Source organism: Heloderma suspectum, chromosome 2 (assembly GCF_057233095.1).
Source record: "Heloderma suspectum isolate Gila_16-S chromosome 2, 16-S_ref, whole genome shotgun sequence".
Taxonomy (NCBI): Eukaryota; Metazoa; Chordata; class Lepidosauria; order Squamata; family Helodermatidae; genus Heloderma; species Heloderma suspectum.
This window is the reverse complement of record NC_139459.1, coordinates 175,245,202-175,268,963: the sequence shown is the minus strand read 5'-3', so window position 1 is coordinate 175,268,963 and position 23,762 is coordinate 175,245,202. Positions and strand designations below refer to the sequence as shown.

The following is a 23,762-nucleotide window of genomic DNA, read 5'->3' as shown; positions in this document are numbered from 1 at the left end:
GTGGTAGCATTCAGAAGTGCAGGCATTCATCATAACAGTCTTCATAGCAACACCCCCAAGGAGAGGTAAAAAATGCAGGCTGCTGTGTTGATCTATATCAACACAATTTTCATCTCCACCAGGAGCAGGTCTTTGGTAAAGCTAATGGGTCTTAACTGCCGATTCAAGACCAGGCCACCGCAAAATACTTTGCATTACAACAGGGAATAATATGATATTGCTCGGAAAATTCATGTCCCTCTAGCTCCTGTGAGCGTGACCAGCTCAGTTTGAGGCAAACTGAGGCTCTCGCATCAGGTGGTGGAGTGGGAGGAGCTGCAAATTGTGCCACTCCCCCACCAGGAGGGGTCAATTCCTTCTCCAGTGTGTGCTCTAGAGAGCCCTGCCAGCCGCTCTCCCGCCGTGGCATTTGTTGTAGCGAGAAATCAGCTGCCAGGGTTCTCTGGAGCAGTCACCTACCCTGTTTCCTTTGTATTGTGCCCTCCTTCCCCCTCACTTTGCTGTGCGGGGGGAGGGGCTCTTTCTGGCCAGCTGAGCTCTTGCGAGAGTCCTACAAGCAGAGGCAGAGGTGGATGTGGCGGCAAGAAGGGGCATGAGTGTTCTGCCTCAGGCGGTGAGACGCCTTGGGCCAGGGCTGCTGTGAGGATCGCAGTTCAGCTCAGAGGGAACAGGGGATCCTGGGGGTGGGGGGTGGCAGATGTGTCCCTGCTAATGAAAAGGTGCTGTTGCTGCATCCCTGCAAGTCCTGGCTCTGCTACAGATAACGTCATAAAGATGTAGGCTAAGCTAACACAGACTCTCACCAAATGTAGACTCAAACTACCAAATGTGGGATGTCCGCCACTGATTGAGGCTAGATGAATAGCTGCCAGTGGAACAGGGAAAAGATTATCTGGACCACCAATGTACTCGTTTTAGTCAACAATCCTGAAAGAGTGTTCCTGATTGAACAGTCAGATCAGGAAGTTCTAATAAATATAATGAGGTGAGTGTTTGCCTGATCTTGGAGAAGATACAGTGGCCTCACACTGCCAGATATCTGTAACTGAGGAAGTCCACCCTCCATCTGTATACTTTGTTAGCCCTAAAATAACATGGATCCATTTGGGATCTCCCTGTCATCCACATCCCATCAGAGGCACTGCATGGCTTCAATTGCAATCAGCTGTGCCCCTTTGTCCTTGATTGACAAGCTTTGGGAGGTATAAAAGGTCCTGGAGGAGCAAGCCCAGATATTCCCCTTTCTTTCCTCCACAAGGGTGACTGGTTCGCCACCAGGCTGGCCCTTGTGGTGAATTGGCGGTGAGTATTTTTTTTTAAGTGATGGAGCTTTCATAGGCCTTAATGCATGTAACCAAACAGGAATTTGTTGTTTTGATGTGTGTCTTTGAAATGTTTCTCCTGAAGTGTGCTTTCTGTTTTGTAAGTTTTGTTTTTTCTTCCTTAAAATGTCCCCTCTGGGTATAATTTATGTTAAGGAGGCCTACAGCACGGCCCTAGTGCTCTTTGTTCAGAGACATGAGTTGTGTGGGATTAAGTGTGCTTAGGACTGTAGCTTTAATAGGCTCTTCTGAAAACACCGAGCTTATCTGCTCATGAACTTGAGGACAGAGCTACCAACACAGCAGGCATATGTTTTGCCTTACACGTTTCTAGGGGAGCGACCTTCCTCCTGGTCAAAATGCAGTTGACTCAGTTTCCCTTCAACCCTTGCTGCTAGTGAGATGCTCCCCAAAGGGTGGAGTTCTGATGGAAGCCTCAATTTCCCTTCTCAGCTGGCTTGGTCCCACCTTTCTTCCCCCAGGCTGGCTTCTATTTCTTTTCTGCTGGCTGCCTCCTTCCCCTCTTCGTTGTTTTCATCTGTGTAGCTCAGCCCTGTTGCTGTCTTTAAGGGTGAAACTAGACGTGCTGTGCATTGCCTGACTGTGATTAATCTGTACGTGTTATGTAAATAGCAGCCTTGGAACTATGGGAGGGAGAGTTTAACACCTTCTGTTTTTCCTGCCTGGGTCTTGACCCAAATGGCCACTCTGGAGCTGCTATGAGCATCTCAAGGGAAGTCCCCCTCTGTGCCAGGGGGAGCTTCGCTTGATATGCAAACAGTAGCTTTGGAGGGGGATCTTTGTCACAAACAGAGTGTAAAGCTCCCCCTCCCCGCCCTATGTGACCCAAGGCAGCTATTTACATAGCAAAAATGCATGCATGTTAATTATGTTCATGCAGTTACCATATGGAACATAGGAAGCTGCCTCATACCAAGTCAGACTAGGTGCATCTCTACACCAGCCTAAAATCCTGCATTTAAAACGGGGCTTTCTGTTTTGAATGCAGGATCACAATTGACTCCCTTTACACACGCTCCCTCCATATCTGAGTCTTCCATTATCTTTCATTGATCTCACTCCTCTTCTTGTCGCTTTAAGTGTTTTCTTGGAGGAAACTGAAGCAGAACACAACGGGGTAATTTGATAGCTCATTATCTGCAATCTATTTAAAAATGGAACAAAGGGCATTTAGTGCAGGAGGGTCACAGCGTCATGTAAAGAGCCCACAAACTTCTGTGAAGAAGCAATCTCAATCTCAGGATAAAAGTCCGTGTGATGAAGCCCTAGATCTCAGCACTCAAGCTTCTAGTCGGGCCTGGATGCTTGTCATCGTTCTGAAACATCCTTTTTCTGTATGCACAGACTATATTTGAAGTGCTAAATGTTTGGTGATGTTGTCTCAAAGTGCAGCTGTCTTTCACTGATTTTTACCTAGCACAAGAGACATCGAAGTGGAAATTCAAAATGAGACATACTTGACAGCTAAGGAAGGAAGATCACTTTTGTATTTAGTACCCGAACAACCCAAAGAACTTTGAAACGAAGGTTACAGACACCTGCTTTCTGCCACCCTGGCTCACTGCGGACAGTACAGTAAAAAAACAGCCACTGAACTCAGCTTGGCGCCCCCTTCAGCTTGGCGCCCCGGGTGACGGCCCAGCACGCCCACCCCTAAGGCCGGCCCTGTTGGCAGCAGCTGCACAAGCCACAGTGCTGTGCAGTTCCCAGGTTGGCTCAGTGCCGTTCATCCCATTCCCAGAATCAGGATAACTCATGCTCTCTCTCTGACTCGCCTTAAGCCAAGAATATACCCTTACTGATACAGGGGAGGGGCCGTAGTGTGGTGCTTTTAGGTTCAATCCCCTGCAAGTCCAGTTTTAAAAGAATTGGGCAGCTGACCATGGGTGAGAGAACTCGGCCTAAGACCCTGGGCGACTGCTGGCAGTCAGAGTAGACAAGACTGGGCTAGATGGGCCAGAACTTGGTCAGGCCGTTGGTGCAAGATATTTTGCTTCCCGAAGCGAAAGACAAGGTGCTGCCCACCCCCCATTCTATGTACAGAAGCCGACTGGACTGGACTTGCAGTTAATCTCACTTCAGCACTGGGAATCGATAGCGTCCTGAGGGCAGCAGCTTGGGGGATGCAGGGCAGGCTGAGCAGCATACACAGCTCTCTCCTTGCTGCTATTCCCCACCCCTCAGCATCTGCCGCCTAAGGCGAGTGCTTCAGTCTGCCTAATGGTAGGGCCAGCCCTGGGCCTGGCCTGACACAGGGCATCTTTCTGTCTTCCCTAGTAATGGAAGATGTGGCAGTGGCCGTGAGCTTAGGTGGCTCTTGAGAAAGGTCCATCCCCACTGGCTTCTATGAATAAAGGTGGTGTTGGCGCCCGTGACAATGGAACTTCCATGTATTGGGGCAGTAGGGAAACCAAACAGTAGCTACGACTACCTCCATGGCCTCCTTCTGAATGCCAAGAGGGCTGTTTTTGGAAATGGGATGCTTGACTTAATGGCCCTCAGAATCATCAGCCGTGCCGTCCTTGCATTTTTATATAAAACAGCATCTGTTGAGGGGTAGCTGATAGTTTTTGCTTTTGCAGAGTAGGCAGGGGTGGTTCAGTTCACCCAATGCAAGAAGCAGTTTTTGGGGAGAGAACTGCCGGGGCTGCAGCAAGAGAGAAAAGGGTTTCAGTGCCTGTCTGGTGCAATCTTATGATTATCACCTGCCACCCTCCCTGCCCCTCCCCGGCCACAGTGGATGTAATTCACTTCTTCTTTTAATGCACACTTTACAAATGTGGTGGAAGGGTGTATTATATATTGCACTCCACCTATGCGCACACACAGTACCCTCCCTTCCAGGATCCGTTAGTGAAGGTTGGGGTTCCCAGAGTTGGGGTTCCCTTCCTTGCTGCAGCATTATTCCCAAATGTAGCACCCCAGCCTTCATGGGACCGGTTGGCATTCATGTGAGCCTGTTGGAGACACTAGCCTCCCCTTCGACGGCTGTGGTGGGAACAGAATGGTACCCATGAATATACTTGGCCAGTCTTACCTTGAAGTTTCCCCCTCTAATCCTACTGGGGGATGAGTGTCTCTTAGCTGGGCATGCACATGGATGGCTTTGGACGGAGGCCTAGCTTGACCTCGGTACCAGCTCTAGCATTCTGGAGGGGCCCTTAGGATCATCTGAAGTTGCTTTAGATGGTGCCAGGCCAGGGTTGCCTCCTATGGCTGTTACTGGTTCTTCCAAGTGTTGAGCAAAGGTCTTTCCTGGCACCAGCTCCTGGCTTGAACTTGGGAATGTCTGCATGAAGAGCTCGACCACAGAGCACCAGCCTGTGATCAAGGCACCCTCCTTCTGCCCCCCGAAGAGGTGCGGCATGTGAACGTGTGCATTTTCTCATGCTGCAGCTCTTCTCTGGTGCTCCATGCATGGCACGAGGATGGGGCCAGTGAGTCCTCTGCTGCTCTTGGAGAGTACCTGCAAATGCCCAGCCCTGCAGCCCTCTCCAGCTGGCTCTGCTCTGCTGGAGGGGGTTGCAACCCAACGTGCCCCTTCTGCTTGCTTCTAAGATTTTGAACAATGTAATGGATGAACTTAACACATCTCTTCCTCTTCTAGTTTACTGGTGACTGGCTGAGAGGCCTGAAGAAGCTGTTAGAATGGTAAGCACAATGCTGTTTGATTCTAAGGGATGTAGAAGAACTGGCAGTGTGGCAGCTGGGTAATTTTAGGCTCTGAACTCAACGGTCTCACAGGGGTGGTGGTAGTTTAGGTGGTCATGAGTATTACTTTGCTTGTGAAGCACACAATCAATATTTCCCTCCCCCTAGCCCCCACTATTCCATGCTTTACACCTGCTCCTACATTCCGGATATGTTTGAGCCCACAAAACAACAACAAAACCTGTTTGCCAACCCTGATTAAATATCAGTTTCACATTTTAAATTCGCTTAAGTCATAGCAGTATGATGCCTACAGGAATAAAATGGAGTTTGTGTTTGCTGCCCCGATACTAAATACATTTACTTGGGAATAACTACCTTTTAGGGGGTGGGGTAGAAAGGGATACTATATTTTAAAAGTAGAAACAATAAAATGAACATCTGTAGTCATGTACATGCCCAGCCAGCCACCCCCAGCTATAAAACAGAGGTGGGCAATTTGGGGCCCTTGAGATGTTTTGGCCTGCAACTCCCATTAGCTCTAGCCAGCATAGTCAATGGTGAGGGCTCATGGGAGTTGTAGGCCAAAATGTTTGGAGGGCTACAAGTTGTCCAGCCCAGCTATGAAGTGTATTTAATAAGAAGGGGAATGGGAAGATACTGCAGCAATTGGTGTCATTGCTGGTGGGGGCTGGCATACCAGTGCTGGACCAGATACTGACACTGGGCTGATTTGCCACTGCTGCATCACCTGCTGCTCTCTGGCTGACCACTGGGGGGCAGGGTGCTGGACTATGGGGCCCTGGACCCCAAGGTCCAGCCCTAGCTGTCCAACCGGGAGCTAGATCATTGCAACTATGGGGCCAAACTCTATACTGCTTGTAACTGTGTTGCTTCGTTGCCCTTTGAGAGCAGCTTGGAAGCTGCGCCTGGAGGGCATAACTGAGAACAGAAACTTTGGTGGTGGGAGGGGTGTTGACGCTTCCCCTGTCTGCCACTTCCCCACATCAAATTGTCATCCCCAACAAGGCATTTGAAATCCAGTGGCTGATTTGGGAGCAGGGAAATGGCAGGTGGGTTTTTGTGGGGAGAGGGGAGATGCGGAGGTAGGGATCTCCCACAGCTGATCAGTTTTCAGTTGCTCCATCTTTCCAGTCTAGAAAAGGACTGAAATTATACACACTTGTATATAACATCAGGTCTAGGGCTGGCTCTGGGTGGGTGCAACTGTTTCAGTCAGCTGACTGTGACTGGGGAGGAGAAGACCACATTGGACTGTGGCTTTGGCAAGCATGAACCTGATGGCCATCCACCACATCACAGCATTGCCACCTCTTGTCTTGTCATTAGTAGCTGCCTGTTAACTACACATGATTGCAATGGTATCTGTACAGCCAGCTGTGCCCTTTCCTGCACAGGGATAGCCTGGCCGCTTTAGTCCAGGGGTGGGCAGAAGGTAGATCTCCAGACGCTTTAGACTTCAACCCCCAGAAGTCCCTGCCAGCATAACCAGTGGTGAAGAATGTTGGGGGCTGACATTCAAAACATCTGGAGATTTACTTTGTGCTTACCTGTGTGAGGTCCACGCATTGGCAACTTCACATTTAGACTGCTGCATTGCACTTCATGTGGGGTTACCCTTGTGCTTGGTCTGGAAGCTGCAGCTGGTGCAGAATGAGGTGGCCAGGATGCTGAGGGGGGCACCATGCCACACACACATGACATCAGCATTGAAGCAACCGCCCTGGCTGCCTATTAGCGACTGAGCCAAGTTCAAGGTTTTGTTGCTGGCATATAAAGCTCTGAACAACTTGGGACCAGGTTACCCAAGTGATCCCCTTCCCCGATATAGACCTGTGCGGTTGCTAAGTTCATCAGAGGAGACCTTCCTGGCTGTACCGCAACCTGCAGATTGCCATCTGGTGGCAACCTGGAAGCAGGACTTCTCCGTGGTGGCACCCCAACTTGTGGAATGCCCTTCCCACTGCTATTTGAGAGGCGCCAATGACATGCTTTAGGCGCCTGTTGAACACCTATCTCTGCACCCAGGCCTTCCTGGACTACAACCTTGGAAGCTGCCTTGTACTGAGTCAGACCCTGGGTCCATCCAGCCCAGTATTGTCAACACTGCCTGGTGCATGTGCAGAATGTTCTGTCTCTGGGTGTCTGTAACTTGTGCTGCAGAAGTGCCGTGCAGCTAGGGCTGGTGTTTTTGGTGTGAGGAGCAGGGATCCCAGGGAAGTTAGCCTGATCTAGGTTTTGTTGAGATGGCATTTTACTGCAGTGGGCACTGGAAATGTTTCCTCCAAACATTTGGCACATACTCAGACTCCTTTGCAGGAGGGAAGCGCACAAATGCCAGTGTGCCTAGTGTCAGACTAGGGCTGAGGAGACCTGGATTCAACTCAAGGGCCACTAGGCTTGATGGCTATGTGCTCCCTCCAGTAGCAGAGGCAGTGAGCCTATGTGCACCAGTTGCTGGGGAGCATGGGTGGGAGGGTGCTCTTGTGCTCATGCCCTGCTTGTGGGTTCCTGGTTGGCAGCTGGCTGGCCGCTGTTTGAACAGAATGCTGGACTAGATGGACCCTTGGCCTGATCCCGCAGGGCTCTTCTGATGTTCTTACCTCCCTACTTGCCCTTTATTTATTTCATTTCATTTCTTTCATTTCTATACCACCCCATAGCCAAAGCTCTCTGGGCAGTTTATAGCAATTCATAAAAATACATCAAACATACAAAATGCAACATAATAAAAAGAGTCTCAATTTTTCAATGCAGAAAAATTAAAACAATATAATCAGCTAAAAGCAAGTAAACAATAAAGCTCACTGGGTTATCTCGGGCTACTCACAACCTCTCAGCCTAGCCTAGCCTACCTCACAAGGCTGTTGTGAGGATAACATGTGGAGAGGGAAGGACACTGTGTATGCCACCTTGAGCTCCTTGGAGAGGAGGTGGCACATAAATGTTGGTAGTGAATTAAAGACCATGGACAGTGGGGTCAGAATATGGGTAGGGAGACTGTGGGGATGACCCAAACGTGAACTAAAATCATTCCCCTGAAATAAACTTTTCTCTATTCCCATTTCAGACTGAAGGCCTGGGCCAGCTTGAAGCCTACATTGATGTGGAGGAAGGGGTCACTTTTCAGATGGACAATGACCTCTTCTGGGACTCGGTGGGTAGGGGCTACCAATGGGCCATCAGTGGCATATCTAAAAAGAGAGAGACGAGCAAATTCTGGGTCACCCGTCTGTCCTCTGGAAAGGTAATGCTGCAAAACTGGATAGGCATGTACCTTGCCCCATTTGAGGCAGACACCGACCCAAGAACCATTCCTGTCCAACCTGTCCTGCATTCAGAACATACATCTCTGCAGTTTGATGTCTTTCATAGAGGCAATCGTGTGGCTTTCCGGGCCAATAATGGGCTCTTCTTGGCCAGAATCCGCAGAGCAGTTGACATGTTGGAAGCAGCCAAGTTAATTGCCGATGACACCTGCTATTTCCGGCCTGTGATTGGAGACCTTGTTCCCCCGGCCCTTGAAATACTGAGAGTGATCCCAAATGACCTCTCGGGAGTGAAATGCCACCGCCATCTCTTGGACGAGCAGACCTATATAAACCAGAGTGAGGTCCCAGTGCAATACACTTTCACCATGACTTGGGACGCCCACTGCACTGACAGGATTGTCTGGAATCGTCTTTGGGGCCTTGGTTTGCACTCTTCATGTCCTTTCACTGTCAAGGATGCGACACCCACTATGAGATACACCCAGGACAACGAGCAGGTTGTCTCTGTGGAAAGGCACATTTCTGAGAAGCTGAAGGAAGAGGTAGATGTACCCCCCAAGACCAGAGCCACAGCCTCCCTTTGGATCAATATCCACAATAATGCTGCTTTTCCTTTCACAGCCATCATTGGAAAAGTGAAATCTAACGGCGACATGATGATATTGCATGAAGATGGGGCCTGGAAGGGGCTGGTCTATCATGGCCTCCGGGTGGAGGTCAGACTGAAGAGACTTCATGGGTCATGTAAAACTATGTGATGTTATGGGAAGTGGCAGCCTTCCAAGTGGAGCTGTGCAACAGGCTGCAAATGACCCACTCCTGGAGAAATGCGGCCGCCAGGAGTCTGCACTGTCCTGGCCTACTGTTGCTCCGATAGCTAGTTCCCTCCTGTTCATGGAAGGCTGGGGCTCGCTCCTGAGGCATCTCTGGAAGTTCCTTCCTACCTCCTAGGTGCCTGGACACAAAGGCTACCTTTTTATGGCAAGAGGGAGAGAGCTCTTCACCTTTCAGCACAGTCAAGAGAACTTAAATAAAATTGTGAAGCCTTTTTTTTTTTTAAATGTCTTGGCTCTCTTTGTGCATGGAGATGGCGGGAGGAGCAAGGGTGCCACTTCAGGTATCAGGGACGGAAGCCTCCCTGCTTTCAGAGAACACAAGGTAAATATCTTTTCCCCCTCTCCAGTTTAAGGAGCATCTGTCCCCGTTGACTATCATTGGGAAATCCACAGCTTGCTTTTTGATAGAATTGGTTGGTATTTGCAGGCATAGTAGGCCCTTCTGACTGAAGGAATGCTGCCAAATTTCAGGCAGGTCCGTGCAGAGGACGTTATGCAAGGGAAGCCTTTTGAGAGCTTTTCATCTGCTGTATCTGCTTTTGGTTTCATCACAGAATTGGGCTCCGAGCTCTAAACAAAGAGCTTTTCCTTTCCTGCTTTTCTGCTGCATAACCTCTAGATGGTGCTGTGCTATAGTGGAATATTGCAATTATGCAAGTAGGAAAATACCCTTTCTTTCACTGTCATAAATAATACGCCATTTTCCCCGCTCTGAACCCCACCCCCAAAGTATTCTTAAAAAAATAGAAGTGAAACTGAAGGATCACAATGTCATCTAAAGAACCATGAGTAAGGAATCATGAGCACATAATACATGCCTTGTGTAGAAAAGCTCTACGTCTGTGGGTTTTTTTAAAAAAATGACAGGTTTACCCTGTCTGTATTTTTGAGCAATTTGTATAAATGACATATCATAGAGGTGACCCTACCTAAGAAACCTCTGGAACTTCAAAAGGATAGGCTCGTGTGTGTGTGTGTGTGTGTGCGCGCGCGCGCGCGCTAAAATAGGTGCCTTTAAGTTGACTTTGTGGGAGGAACTAATCAGAGATTTGCTCTTTATTCCCTTGTATTTTGGTGGACAATTTGCATGCATACATCATAGAGGTGCCTCTAAGTAATGTGTACAGTTTCAGAACGATAGCTGCAGGGGCCAGGGAGTTATAATGATTGGGGGGGTGGGAGGATTTAGGCTTTTTTTGGTTTCTGCTCAATTGGCACCAAAGTCAAAGCTGATTGTTGTAAGTCAAGCATGGATGTGGGCATCTTGCAGAAGCAGAAGGACTTGACCATCCCACATTTTTCCAAGCAAGCACCCAAGGCTACCGTACACACTCCTAGGCCTGCCTGGCATGGCACTTGCATGCACCTTTACCAGTAGCAGGCACTTCTGATCAGAGTGGCGCTGTCCCCGTGTTACTGAAGGTGCACCATGCTGGAGTGGCAAAGTGTTTTAAGATTCAGAATTGAGGCAGCACAAATGAATTCAAATACCCTTGCTACTCATGGACACAGTCCCAGTGTTATGTCAGGGCACTCTGCTAGAGCAGCTGCATGCTTTTAAGCGCAGAGCTGAAGTGTTTACTGGCAAGCTGCTTGGTAGGAGAGCAGGAACAGCCAGCTCCCACGATATTTGGCCACCTCGTTGGGTATGCGACCTTAAGAAACCCAGCCAAAGTCAAGCGAGGCAAAGGTGGGGAAAAATGACAGGACAGTTAGCCAAGGGGTTCTGCCCAAAGTCTAGCATTTCTAAAGGTCATGGTTGGAAGGATAAAATTAGCAACACCGTTCAGATCAGAACTACACGTAACCTAGAGTCCCAGGCTGGGCAATAATTGCGTTCCCAAGTATGCAAGCATATTCCAGCCCAGAAATGATCTCCCCAGGTATGATCTAATCACCGGTCCAGTTGAAAGACTGGGAATTTTCTCACTTTTTGGAAAGGTCATGATTTTGATTAGCTTTTGGCACAGCACTCCCTTGATTAGTTTTCTCCATCCTGGGTCACCCTTTTGACGTTTGTAATAGCTCAGTTTTTTTGTTTACAGCCCAAAATGGCTTATTGATGACACTACCGGAGAGTTTTCCTCTGGCCCCTTTGTGTCTTTGCCATGTTGGAACTGGCTTCCTTTGGAGCCTTTGTTAAAATGTTATAAGAACCCAAGGCTTCAAGCCCTCAGTGTTCCAGTTTCTCGGATTGGTTCCACTTGGCTGTGTTCCGGTTGGTTCCGGTGAAGCACCCTGGTCCCACCCTGCTGCTGAAATTGCCTGGTTTCAACCTGCCTAGTCAGTTCAACTTGGCTTCCTTAATTGGTCCCAGTAACCAACGCTGGTCCAAGCCCACTGAAATCACTAAGAGCCTGTCTCTTTCAGCAGTATCCAATGGTAGTTCCCTGTAGACTAGGCCCACTCACTTCAATGTGTCTACTATGTATAGGGGCGCCACTGGATACTGCCCTTTGTCTCCCCACTTCCGGCAGGATTCCATACATGCTCCCAGAGTGTGGCAATTTAGGAGTTCTGTGGCTGCACAGGGTCAGGTATCTCTTCCCGTGGATTGCGGACAAGCCCAGTTAGTCTTAGTTGCCTCTGATGGCCCTCATCAACTCAGAAATCACTAGAAGCCACAGAATGACTTTGTTCTGCCACCCTGTTTCACTACCATTTTGCCAGGACTCCCCTGAGTTGGCCATCTCGATCTGTGCCTTGCCAAGGCAGACAGCCGCTGCAACCTCTTTTAAACTGACCTATTTGTCTTCATGGACATGAAGACTTCTGGAGTTTCAGCACTTTCAGTCTTCAGCTTCAGGGCCGGTTTTATTGAAACCCACAGACAGGTATCTTTCACAGCCCTATTCTGTCTTCTGGAGGATCTCCGCCTACAAATGGTAGCCCCCCATTCTGTACTGTTTTTCCACTGTATGTGTGGTATAAATGGTAGCCCCCCATTCTGTACTGTTTTTCCACTGTATGTGTGGTATAAATTCGGTCTATCATTCAACTGCTATTTGATTGGAAGCCCAGCCACTTTGTGCAGCCTACTCCTGGTTGACTAGTGGGCATGTAACTCCTTTGCTGAGGGAACTGCACCGGCTGCTTATTTGCTACCGGGCCAGGTTTAAGGTTTTAGCAGTGGTGTACAAAGCCCTAAACAACTTGGGACCAGGATACCTGAGAGAACACCTTCTCCCTTACCAACCTGCCGGTCACTGAGGTCATAGGAGGGCTTGCTCCTGGTGGCTCCACATGGACCCATGGCCTGGAGTCCACCAGGAGAAGAGCCTTCAGCATGGTGGCCCCCTTTCTTTGGAATTCCCTGCCCTTGGAGGTCAGGCAGGCACCAACACTGTGCTGTTTCTGGCACCTCCTGAAAACAGCCCTTTTTCAGGAGGCATTCCTTAACTGACCGACCAGTCAGGGTTTCTACTGGTATTCTGTTTTTAAAATAGCATAATTTTAATCTGGTGTTTTAATTCAGCCACGGAAGCTCACTGGGTGACTTTGGGCCAGTCACAGACTCTCAGCCCAGCCTACCTCACAGGGTGGTTGTTGTGAGGATAAAATGGAGACGAGGAGGATTATGTATGCTGCCTTGAGATCCTTGGAGGAAAAAAGGTGGGATATAAATGCAATAAATAAAAAAATAAAAATCTTGTGTTTACTGCTCCAAAATCTGTTCTAGATATGGAGCAGTATACAAATATTGTGAATAAAGAAAATAAAGAATCACGGCCTGGCTTCCAGTGGAGGCTGGTGGCTCCAGTTTCAGAGGGGCAGTGATTCCATTCTGGGTTTTAGTTCGAACCAGCCTGAGCTCTAAAGGTGCTATCCGAGGTGCTGCACCCTATCTGCAAAATGGGTTCAGCACCTTGGATAAGACCTTCAGAATTCTGGCTTGTTCTAAGTAAAACTTGAAATGGAATCACTGCCCCTCTGAAACTGGATCCACCAGCCTCCACTGCCAGGAGGCTGTGTAGGAGCTTCCTCCCTTGTCCCCTCTTTATTCCGTAGATCAAGCCAGGGTCTCCAGAGAAGCTACTTTGACACTCGGCGTAAGCTGGAGTCTGGATGGCTCCTGCCTCATGATAATGAGCTCGAAGAAGAGACAAGGAGACTTCCTTGCACAAGGCACTGTGAATTGGAGTGAGTGTGTGGTTACTCCCATCCTGACCTCCCCCTTTCTCATGGGGGCCATACACCAGCAGGATTAGTCTTGATGCACAGCCAGATCCCCTCACAATCTTCCTCTCCTCCATGCTCTTGAAAGCTCTCCCCAAGCCTTCCTCTTACTCTTCCCATAAGTGTTGGGCTCCAATTTATCCAGCCCTGACCTCTGCAACTCCCCTTAGAACCATAAGCCCTACCCGGTCCAACCCAGACAATCCACGTATGTTCGCAGCCTAGTCTATGCACCACAGCGCTCTGTTTAACCACTGAGAGAACCATCAGCTTCCCTCACCGTTTGAATCGGGTGCGTGAACCTTCAGACCATCCATTTTTTAATCATATGGAGTGGTTTACTCTGCATTGTTTGTAACCTATGAATTAAGTTAATTAAGTACTTATTTTGGCGTTCTGTAATGAATGCTCTACCAGGAAATTTTCCCAGAGTAATTACTGTACATTTTAACCCCGTGTAAGCTTAATAAATTGCCTGTTTTCGAGGAAACCTGTGTGTGTGTGTGTGTGTGTGTATGTATGTGTGTATTGGGTCCCTACCTGCCAAGTTTTGCTATTGCCAAAGCTAAAAGATCCATTAATGGATGCGTGTCTCAGAATGTGTGCAAGCTGGTAACATGTCTGGTAACATACTGCACTGAATGAGCAGCACTGAACAGGCGAGCAGTGGAAATTCACCGAAATACCCTTGCCAGGCACAGGCCCCTGCATTTGCACCAGCCAGGGTTACCATGCTAGAGTGCCAAAAGGCAGTCATGGGAAAAGTTAATAAGAATGTAATGTTAAAAGTTAGCAGCCTTTCAGACGGACTTAAGCTAGAAGTTAAAGATTTCCACTTTCAACCAGTTAAAAGGAGACTAACTAGTTAAGTCAGAGAAATTCAGTCATGGCGAATTGTCTATTAGCATTCTTTTTTAATGCAGCACGTGGGTTTCTGTTCCATAAGCCCACAGAAGCATGCTTACTTACTCAGAACTCGCCCTGTTTTACCTAAAAACAATGTTATGTTTGTCATACAGTTTTCAATATCGATGGCAGATCCTTCTCACCCTGGATGGCACAAAAACACTTTCAAATTTTAAGTTGCTGTTGTCAGGCTGAGTGTTGTCATGAGGTAATCGTGAAGAGAAAAAGCTCTGTAAATTAGGCCACCATCTGTTAACACTCATCATGGACTGGGTTTGGATGATCAGCTGGGGAAGCAATGCAGTGTCGGTTGTTTCCTCTGCCCCCATGCATGCTGGTTGCTGGACCAAGATTACCCTAATTACCTGTGCTGCTTTGCGGGTTGCCATGTCGTCCAACCCCGCGTGTGGTGCAGGTGTAGTGACTTTTCACCCGCCCTACAACTCATGGCTTGCAGTAGGGGTTGTACGGTGGGTGAGAAATTACTACACCTGCACTGGGTTCAGATGACACGGCAACCCATGATGCGGCACAGGTAATTAGGGTAATCCCAGTTGCCAAACCAGCACGTATGGGGGTGGGGAAAACAACCAACGCTATGTTGTTTCCCCCGCTGATTGTCCAAACCCCCCCACAGTGTTTAATGTTTTGAAATAGTCCTTGGACTATTACAAAGTAATAAAGAAGGGATTGATTCAAAGCATGTGCAGAGGGCTGTGGAGCTTTGCAGCATGGAGTTGGGGGTGAGGAGGGCTTTGAGGATTAGGCTGCCTGAGCCAGGACATTAAAAAAAAAAGATTAAGGGTACAATCCTATGCTTGCTGGAGCATACTGGGATTTGTAGGATTTCTTTTCTGTCTAAACACACATAGGATTGCACCTTAAGGATGCAATCCTATGAATGCTTAGACAGAAAAAAATCCTACAACTCCCAGCTTTCCTCAGCCAGTCTAAGCATGCATAGGATTACACCCTAGACTTGACCGCTCCCCACACCTCTGCAACTAATGGCTTTCCCACCACCTGATCCCCAGCATCAAGGAACGTCTGTTGCTCAAGGGTTTTTTAATTGATTGTGTCGTGTTTGTTTCTTTTATGGTGTGTAATTTTTATTTTTATATTTTAATTAAGATCTTGTTTTTAATCTCTGTGTTATTGTTAGCCACCTTGAGCACCATTTTTTTGGTGAAAAGGCAGAACATACATTTAAATAAATAATAGGAACACACACATTTGTCTTCTGTGAGCGAGGCAGGGCAATGGCATGGCAAAAGCCTCATTGGGAAACATCCTTTATTACAGTGTGGTGCACAAACTAAGTCAATAGTTGTAGTTATGCACACTAGTGTATAAAATAGAAAATATCAAATGATTAAAAAAATCCTCCCCATTTAAAACCCAAGTTAAGGCTGAAGCATTAAGAGATGTGCCCTGTGATCAGTAAAGACGTTGTGTGATGTCCCAAATTGTGCTTGCTTACTGCATAACCTCCATGCACCCACACTCCTCCTCGGTCTTTCAGGCCCAAATCCAGATGGGGAGGATGGAGTGCCTGGGACCAGCAAAGATGCCTCATGCTGTTCTTCTCCTGTATTGCCTTATGAAGTATCTCAGCCTTACTGTATTGTTAGAGCAATCCTTCAGTGAGTTGACCCATACCTCATTCGATTTCCCTGGTTTTTGAAAAGTAAATTTACCGATACAGTATTCTGAAAAAACAAGAACACTTTACCAGAGTAGATGTCTGCAAAGGATTAGACATGTCCTCTAAGTTCAGAAAAGTTTACCTCTGAGTAAAGCTGCACACGATTCCAGCACACCTTTAAAAAATTTTTCCCCTCCCTCTCTTCCTCCATGATCTGCTAGGGGGAGTGATTCCCTCAGCCTTCGAAATTACCTCACCCGCCATGTCTCAGTTGAGAGTTTCCTGCGACTCCGCCTCTCAGAATGCTGACATGAGAACTGCACTTGGCATGTTTGACTTCCATCTGCCTTCCCCAACCTGGTGCCCTCTAGATGTTTTTGATTCTGACCCCTATCAGCCCCAGCCAACATGGCCGATGATCAGGAATGCTGGGAGTTGTAGACCAAACCATCTGGAGGGCATTAGTTGGGGAACACTGACTTATGTGATTAGATCTTATTTATTTATTTGCAATATTTACATACCGCTCCAGATCAAAGATTTTGGAGCAGTGAACAACAAGATAAAAGAATAAAACCCCATAATTAAAACAATTAAAACTTTTTTTTTTAACAGATCGTGTTGACTTGAATGGACTGGGCCATATATGTTCATTAAAAAACACAACAGCTAATTCAATAAACACTTGAGCTAATATCTGTGAACATACTGGGTATTCACAATACCCAATCTATCCAACCATTCCCAGCTCCCTACTTTCACTCTCCTAACCCCTAGATCTCAGGAAAAAAAAGCTTAATTACAATGGGAAAGCTCTTATGCCAGTATAATTACCATGATGACTTGTTTAAAATAATAAAAATGGAAGCTAGCAAGTCAACCGGTGCAGTTTGCTGCCTCTCTTGCTGTGTACACACATTCTGATTGTCCCAACTCCCTGTCAGAACACTGAGGAACTCTACTGGACATGCTTGATTTAAATAAATAATTATGACCAAGTAACTAAAAGCAGGAGACAAAAACAAATGTGCCAAGTATTCATACATTCAACTCCTTCTGAAACATACATATTTTTCACCTTTCTATTTCAATGGAACTATTCAAGGCAGCTCACATGATTCTCATCCTCTCTCTGCTTATTTGTCAGAAGGTGGATCCTCCTTATTTAAGGCAAAGCTGAGGAGGCTGCCTTAAATGTTTTCATGGGGAAAGTTGAATGCCCACTCTCAATGCTATGGACTAGCCTCATGCCTAGTTTGGCCCAACCCTAACAGGGTAGGAAGCTGCCCCACCTTTAGGTGCTGCTGTTTCAGGGGGAGAGGACATGTGACCAGGAGCAGAGGACCCCATCCTCAAGCCATTCAGTTCCACTCATTCTTGCATGATGTTACCTTGCACTCCCAGAACAATAATGATGGGTTTGAGCAGGCTTCACTCAGATGGCACAGTTGTGTCCAGCACTTTGACAGCTGCATAGGTTTGCTTGAAGGCTTTACTGTATCAACATAAGGGCTATTTTCACCTGTGCAAAGCTGGGTGTGCTTGCTAATAAGAAATAAGATGGGTATTTGATCATAAAGTAGATATGATGGCATTGCGCTCAAGGCGCTTGCCATTGGGGATGGTGGTCTCCCCCCTCTATCTTTTCTTCATAAGCTCTAAAAGGGGATCAGTCTTTCATCCACATCCCATCCGAGGCACTGTATTGTCTTCAACTGCAATCAGCTGTGCCCTTTTCCTTTTGATTGACACAGGAGCTGTGGGAGGCATAAAAGGTCCTGGAGGATCAAGCCTGCCTGTTCCCTTTTATTTCTGCAACAAGGGCAAGTAGTCAGGCACTGGGCTGGCCCTTGTGCTGAGTTGTTTGATGGTGAGTTTTTTTTAATTAAATGGTGGAGCTTTTATAGACCTTGACCCTTTTAAACGATGAAGAATTCTTTCTTTTGTGTGCCTTTGGGTGTTATTTATTATTTTGTTTTATTTTATTTTATTTATGACACTTATATCCCACCTTTCTTCCATTGTGGAACTCAAAGTGGCTACATGTAGCTAGTTCCTCCTAAAGCCTGCTTTCTGCTTTGTAAGTTTGTCACTCTCATAGGTATGTGTGTGCGCTTTTCTCAACTGTTTATACTTCTCTCAAATACACTCGCTGGGTGCATCTGTTTCAAGACCTATAGCATAATCCCAAGCACACTTCTTCAGAGAAGTAAATTCAGTGAGACTCCCTCCCCTAGTAAGTGTGTTTAGGATTATATCCTTAATATGCTGTCTATAACTAACTCCATGAACATGTAAGCTTAGATCTACCAATAGACTTAGATCTACCAACCACATCTGCCTTGCCCCTTAAATTTCCAGGGGAGAGGCTCAAAAAATGCAGTTGACTCAAGTTTTCCTTCAACCCTTGCTGTTAGTGAGCTGCTCACCAAATGGTGGGCTTGTGATGGAAACCCCAGTTCCCTTTCCCAGCTGTCTTTGTCCCCCTTTCCTCCTCTGGACTGGCCCCTCTTTCTTTTCTGCTGGCTGTCTTCTCCCCCTTTTCATCTTGTGAAGAGGGTGTGTGTGTGAGGGTTGTATACACAGCTATGCGCACGGATGTGCATGCATGTCTGCATGCAGGGATGGGATATTTGCCTGCCTATGTGCTGAGATCAGGCACTGGGAGGGGGTGGGAGCGGGAGCTATGATCAGTGATCCTGTGTGTATTGAGGCAGAAACCTCTCCACCCTCTTAGTGATCCTGATACAGATGGCTGTTTCCCTGCTATTAGGAGGAGGGGAAGGGTAATCTATCCCTTGACCCATAGCTGATGGCTGAGAATGTGGGGGGTGCAGCGTGGGGCTCCATAGGCCACGGAAACAGCATCCAAGTATCCCACGGGCTGCAGCTTGCCCATATATTCTAGAAATCTAGGGGAATATGACCCCTGTTTCTTCAGTACTGCCCTTATTGCAAACAACTGGAAGACCTGCTCCTTTATCTGGACTGCAAGCACTTGATAATTCTGGTGGGGGCTCACAAGACCCCCCCCCCCATACAGACTCCTGCATGTAGAAAATTGGAGCTCCTAGCCTAATCTTTTCTTCTGTCCTTGTTTTTGGGATCCACATTGGAGAAGGCTAGACTGCATCCTTGCTGCAGCAGCACACCCAAATGTAACACCCCGTTCATGTGAACCTTTTGGAGACGCTTACCCTGCCCCCCTGTGCACTATTGTGTTGGGAACAGAACGGGCGTCTAGTTGGTCATCTCTCTCTCTAATTGGCCATTTCTCCCTCATTCTGCTTAATTGTCATGAAGGGGTGATTTTCAAGGGAGGGGGTTTGCCTGCTGCAACACTCCACCTCCCACCACCCCAAATTTCTCCCTCCATGGCAATTAAGCTTGGGGGGGATCCTTCCATTGATGTTAATGGGAGTCTTTTTCTAGGGTTAATTGCCATGTAGAGGGGATTTCCAGGGGATCCTAGTCGGGGAGGGAAGGATTTATTTCCTTCTCCTGATGCGCTGGGGCCTCCACCCAGCAATTAAGCTTAGGAAATGTTGAGTTTGGAAGTAAGCAGTCCACACATATGTATTCGTCAAACTTGAGAAAAACTGCCACTGTGGGAGACAGGTTTTGATTTTTTAAAATTGTTTTTAAAATAAATTGTTTTGGTCACATGGAAAGAGACTTCCTTAAAAATGAAAAAACTGGCCACAGGGGGAAAAAATTAGAAAAAAAATCACAAAGTTGCCATCATACCTGGATTGTTGTGCTGGCTGCTGCTGATTCTCTCCTAGTAGTTGTACTTACTCCTGTGTAAGTGCACATGGCCCTGATGAGGGCCATGGCATTCAATTGGGGTGGTGGTGGTGTTAAGCCTTCCCCCAACCAGTTTTTTTTTCCCTGAAACCTCCAATACCACCAAAGGGAGAGGAAAAAAAGTCTCCATTGGAGTCAAGGAAGGTTTTTCTTTCTTTTTACCCCGCCCCCCCAAGGTGTGGAATTTCGGGGGGGGGGGAAGCAGGTGGTGGCAGTGAAATTAATTGGCTTTGCCTCCTATGAACTGTTGGAGTATCTTAGTAATTACTTCTCCATCTGCATATGTAGATTAGCATCTGCAAAATTTATGCAGGGATGTATCTTATGGGCCTGGGACCTAAATATTTCAGGTGCCAAGCAGAAGCAGAGGAATATAGATGGCTTTGAAAGGAGCCTAACCTGGCATCACTGCCTGCTCCAGTTTTCTGTGTCCCTTAAAGATACCTGCAGCTGGTGCCAGGCTCAGGTTGTCTAGTCTACCTTAACTGGGGGTAGTTTTTCAAGGTGTTGAGCAGAGGTCTTCCATGGCACCAGCTCCCGATCCCATCTAAATGTGGCTTGAACCCGGGACCTTCTCCATGCAAAGCTGTACTAAGAGCCACAGCCTATGAGCAAGGCACCCCCCCCCCAGTGAGCCACCTCAACACGTGTGGCAAGCAAGCATCCATTTCTTCTCATGTTGCTTCTTTCCTTGGGTGCTCCGCGCATAGTGTGAGAATGGGGCCAGCAAGTCCTTGGCTGCTCTTAGATTCCGAGCAGATTCCGAGCAGACCTCCAACCCTCTGCATTGTGTCCTGCTCCACCGGTTGAGCAGCAGCCTAGCTCGCCTCTTCCATTTGCTTTGAAGGTGCTGAACTATGCCATGTGTGAACTTGACATGCCTCTTCTCCTTCCAGCTTGCTGGAGAATGGCTGAGAGGCCCAGAGAACCATTAAGAATGGTGAGCATAACATAATTTGGCTCTAAGGAGGACAGAGGGGCTGGATCAGTGGAACTGTAGGGCTGACCTGCATGTATATGGTTAGGAGCTGTGTAGCCAAGCCTTCTCCAACAAGGTGCCCTCCAGATGTTTCAGACTTCACTCCCATTGGTCCTTGCCAGGATGGCCAATGGCAAGGAAGGGAAGGCTATCAATGGCTACTAGTCCTGATGGCTTTATGCTACCTCCAGCATCAGAGGTAGTATGCCTCTGTACACCGGTTGCTGGGAAACATGGGTGGGAGGGTGCTGTTGCACTTGTGTCCTGCTGTGGGTTTCCTGAGGGCAGCTGGTTGGCCACTGTGTGAACAGAATGCTAGGCTAGATGGGCCCTCGGTGTGATCCAGCAGGGCTCTTCTTATGTTCTAGTGCTGGGAGTTGTATTCTAGAACATCTGTAAAGCACCACGTTGGGGAAGGCTGGAGTAATGTGATGACCCTTCCTATTTAGCTTGAGAAGTGGCTTCAGGAGTGGGTAGCTGAGAATAGAGGATTTGGTAGTGGGAGGGATGGTGCTTAAGTCTTTTCCTGTCTTCCATTCCCTACATCAAATTGTCCTCTCAGACATCCATTTGAAACCTGGTGGGTGGCTTGGAGCAGAGGAAGGGCAGGTATTAGGGAGATGGGGAGAAGTGGGCATCTCCCACTTTTCATCTGTGCTCAATCGCCCTTCTCAGTCTAGAAAAGGACTGGGGGGCTGAAGATAAACAAGCTTGTGTATATATAACATGAGGTCTTGCCCTGGGTCTTAGAAACTTCTTAGTGCAGTTCTGTTAATAGTCTGATAGTAGGTGGGGAAGAGAAGGCATTGAAGTGTGGCCTGGCTAGCATGAACATGGTGGCCACCCACCTCATAGCTACCCCATCTTTCCTCTTGTCTTTAACTATTGCCTGTTACTACCCACTGTTGCAGTGATATCTAAGTTGCGTCAGAAGCTTTTGTTCACCTCCTAACAAACTAAATTATTTCACTTGTGGTAGGTTCAACCCATGGAGACTTGTACTGGTATTTTGCAACTAGGGCAGAGTCCCTGAAATGTTGACATTTTTCTAAGAATTTCATTTCTCATCTCCCTGAAAAAGGCCACTTTGCAGAATTTTCTTTGAATAGTTGTTGGCACTGTGGCAGTCACCATCCCCCCCCCCCCAGCAACACATTGGCCAGGCTGCCAACACATGTACTGCTGTAGGGGGAGATAAGGGGTAAAATCCAATGTAAGTCATACTTAGAGTAGACCCATTAAAGTGAATGGGACTTAGGTTAGTTGTGACTAACCTAAGTCCCATTTATTCCAATGGGTTTACTCTAAGTAGGAACTACGTCAGTTTTTACTCAAGCTGTGCTACTGCCATTGGTAATGATGAGGCAACTCCTGAGAAACTTCTCTTTAGCCTGGAGAAATTTGGTGAGATGGCCAATTTCTCCATCCACCAATAGGGTGGACAATGTTTGAAGATTTTTCCACACAGTTCCAAGGCTGCAGTGATACCTACACAGCCTCAGAGTGTTCGGAAGCTCTTTTTTTGCCTCCTAAGAGGCCAAATTATTTCATCAGCAGCAGGTTGGGCTGGACTGTTGCACTGAGATGTTTGCCAGCCTAATCATGAAAGCATGGAAGTAGGTTCTGTTGAATTTGCATGAAGTTTACTCTCAAGAATGCAGGCACACCCAGTATCCTAGTGGGTTCCCTCAGTGTATAGACTGTTTCAAGCACTGTGGAGCATGTGCAGAGTGTTCTATTTCTGTGGCTTTGCAGATGTTGGTAGTGATTTAAAAGGTAGGGACAGAGCTTGGATAGAGGGACATGTTTGAATAATTCCCTGGCAATGAGCCCTTATCTACTCCCATTTCAGTACAGCTACCAAAAAATCTTCAAGGGCGTGGGCCTGCTTGAAGCCTACATTGATGTGGAGGAAGGGGTGGCTTTCCAGATGGACAGTGGCCTGTTCTGGGACTTGCTGCACTGCACAGTGGCTACCAATGGGCCATCGAGGGCATCGCTGAAAAGAGAGAGTCGAGCAAATTTTGGGTCACCCATCTGCCCTCAGGAAAGGTTATGTTGAGAAACTGGAGAGGCATGTTCCTTGCCTCAGTGTAGGGAAATGAAGACTTCAAAACCTTTCCTGTCCAGCTTGTCCAGTATTCGGAAGATACATCTCTGCAGTTTGATGTGTTTTTCAGCCGTGATAGGGTAGCTTTCCGGGCCTGTAATGGGCTCTTCTTGGCCAGAAAGTGCAGAGCGGTCTACACACTGGAAGCAGCCAAGTTCTTTACCGATGACAGTTGGTATTTCTGGCCCCTGATTGGGGACCTCATTCCCTCACACTTTGAAATACTGAGAGTGGTCCCCAAAGAACTCCCCTGAGTGAGGTACTATAGCAGTCATTTGGAAGAGGAGAGCTATGTCAACTGGAGTGAGGTCCCCATGCGACACACTTTCACCCTGGCTTGGGAGACTGAGTGCACTGACACCACTTTCTGGCTCCGTTTGTGGGGCCTTGGTTTGCCCTCTTCATGTCGTTTCACATTTGAGGAGGTGGTGCCCATTGTGAACTACAGAAAATACAATGAGCCCACCCTCTCTGTGAGCAGGCCTATTTCTGAGAGGAAAACAAGAGAAGTGGACATGCCCCCAGGACCAAAGCCATCGCCCGCCTCACCGTCTATAAGTTTCCTTATGCCGTTGTGCCTTTCACTGCCGTTGTCCGAAAGGTGAAATCAAATGATAATGTGGAGATGTTGCATGAAAGTGGGGCTTGGAAGGGACTTGTCTATTGCGACCTCCAGGTTGAGGTGACACTAGAAAGACTTGATGAGTCATGGACAGACATATGACGCTCTGGGAACTGGTAGTCTTCCAAGTGGAACTGTACACCAGATTGAGAATGGCCTGTTCCTGATGAAATGTGGCTGCTAGGATGTGGCACTGTCCCGGTCTGATTCCTTGTAAGCTGCTGTGGCTGTGAGGGCTGTTTCCTAGGGATGGTGGAGAATTCCGCCAAGGACTCCAATGAGGCCGGAGTCTTTAGAATCTGGCCCCACGGAGCCTGTGGCAGAATGGAGCACTCCCCTCCACCACCCCGCAAAATTCTCCCCGGACAGACCCTACATGCCGCTGGCCGGTCCG

At 47.7% G+C, this 23,762-nt stretch overlaps 1 protein-coding gene and 1 pseudogene across 1 annotated transcript; both read left to right on the top strand.

The window, feature by feature from the left end:
- The first annotated feature begins 1,268 nt into the window (after window positions 1-1,268).
- On the top strand, window positions 1,269-9,345 carry LOC146353365 (uncharacterized). The gene is made up of 3 exons (XM_084832233.1): window positions 1,269-1,302; window positions 4,951-4,994; window positions 8,086-9,345. The coding sequence occupies exons 2-3, from the start codon at window positions 4,992-4,994 to the stop codon at window positions 9,043-9,045; spliced, it is 963 nt and encodes a 320-aa protein (XP_084688359.1). The 5' UTR covers window positions 1,269-1,302; window positions 4,951-4,991; the 3' UTR covers window positions 9,046-9,345.
- Window positions 9,346-9,374: 29 nt separating this feature from the next.
- Window positions 9,375-23,470, top strand: LOC146353364 (uncharacterized; annotated as a pseudogene).
- The last annotated feature ends 292 nt before the right edge of the window (window positions 23,471-23,762 follow it).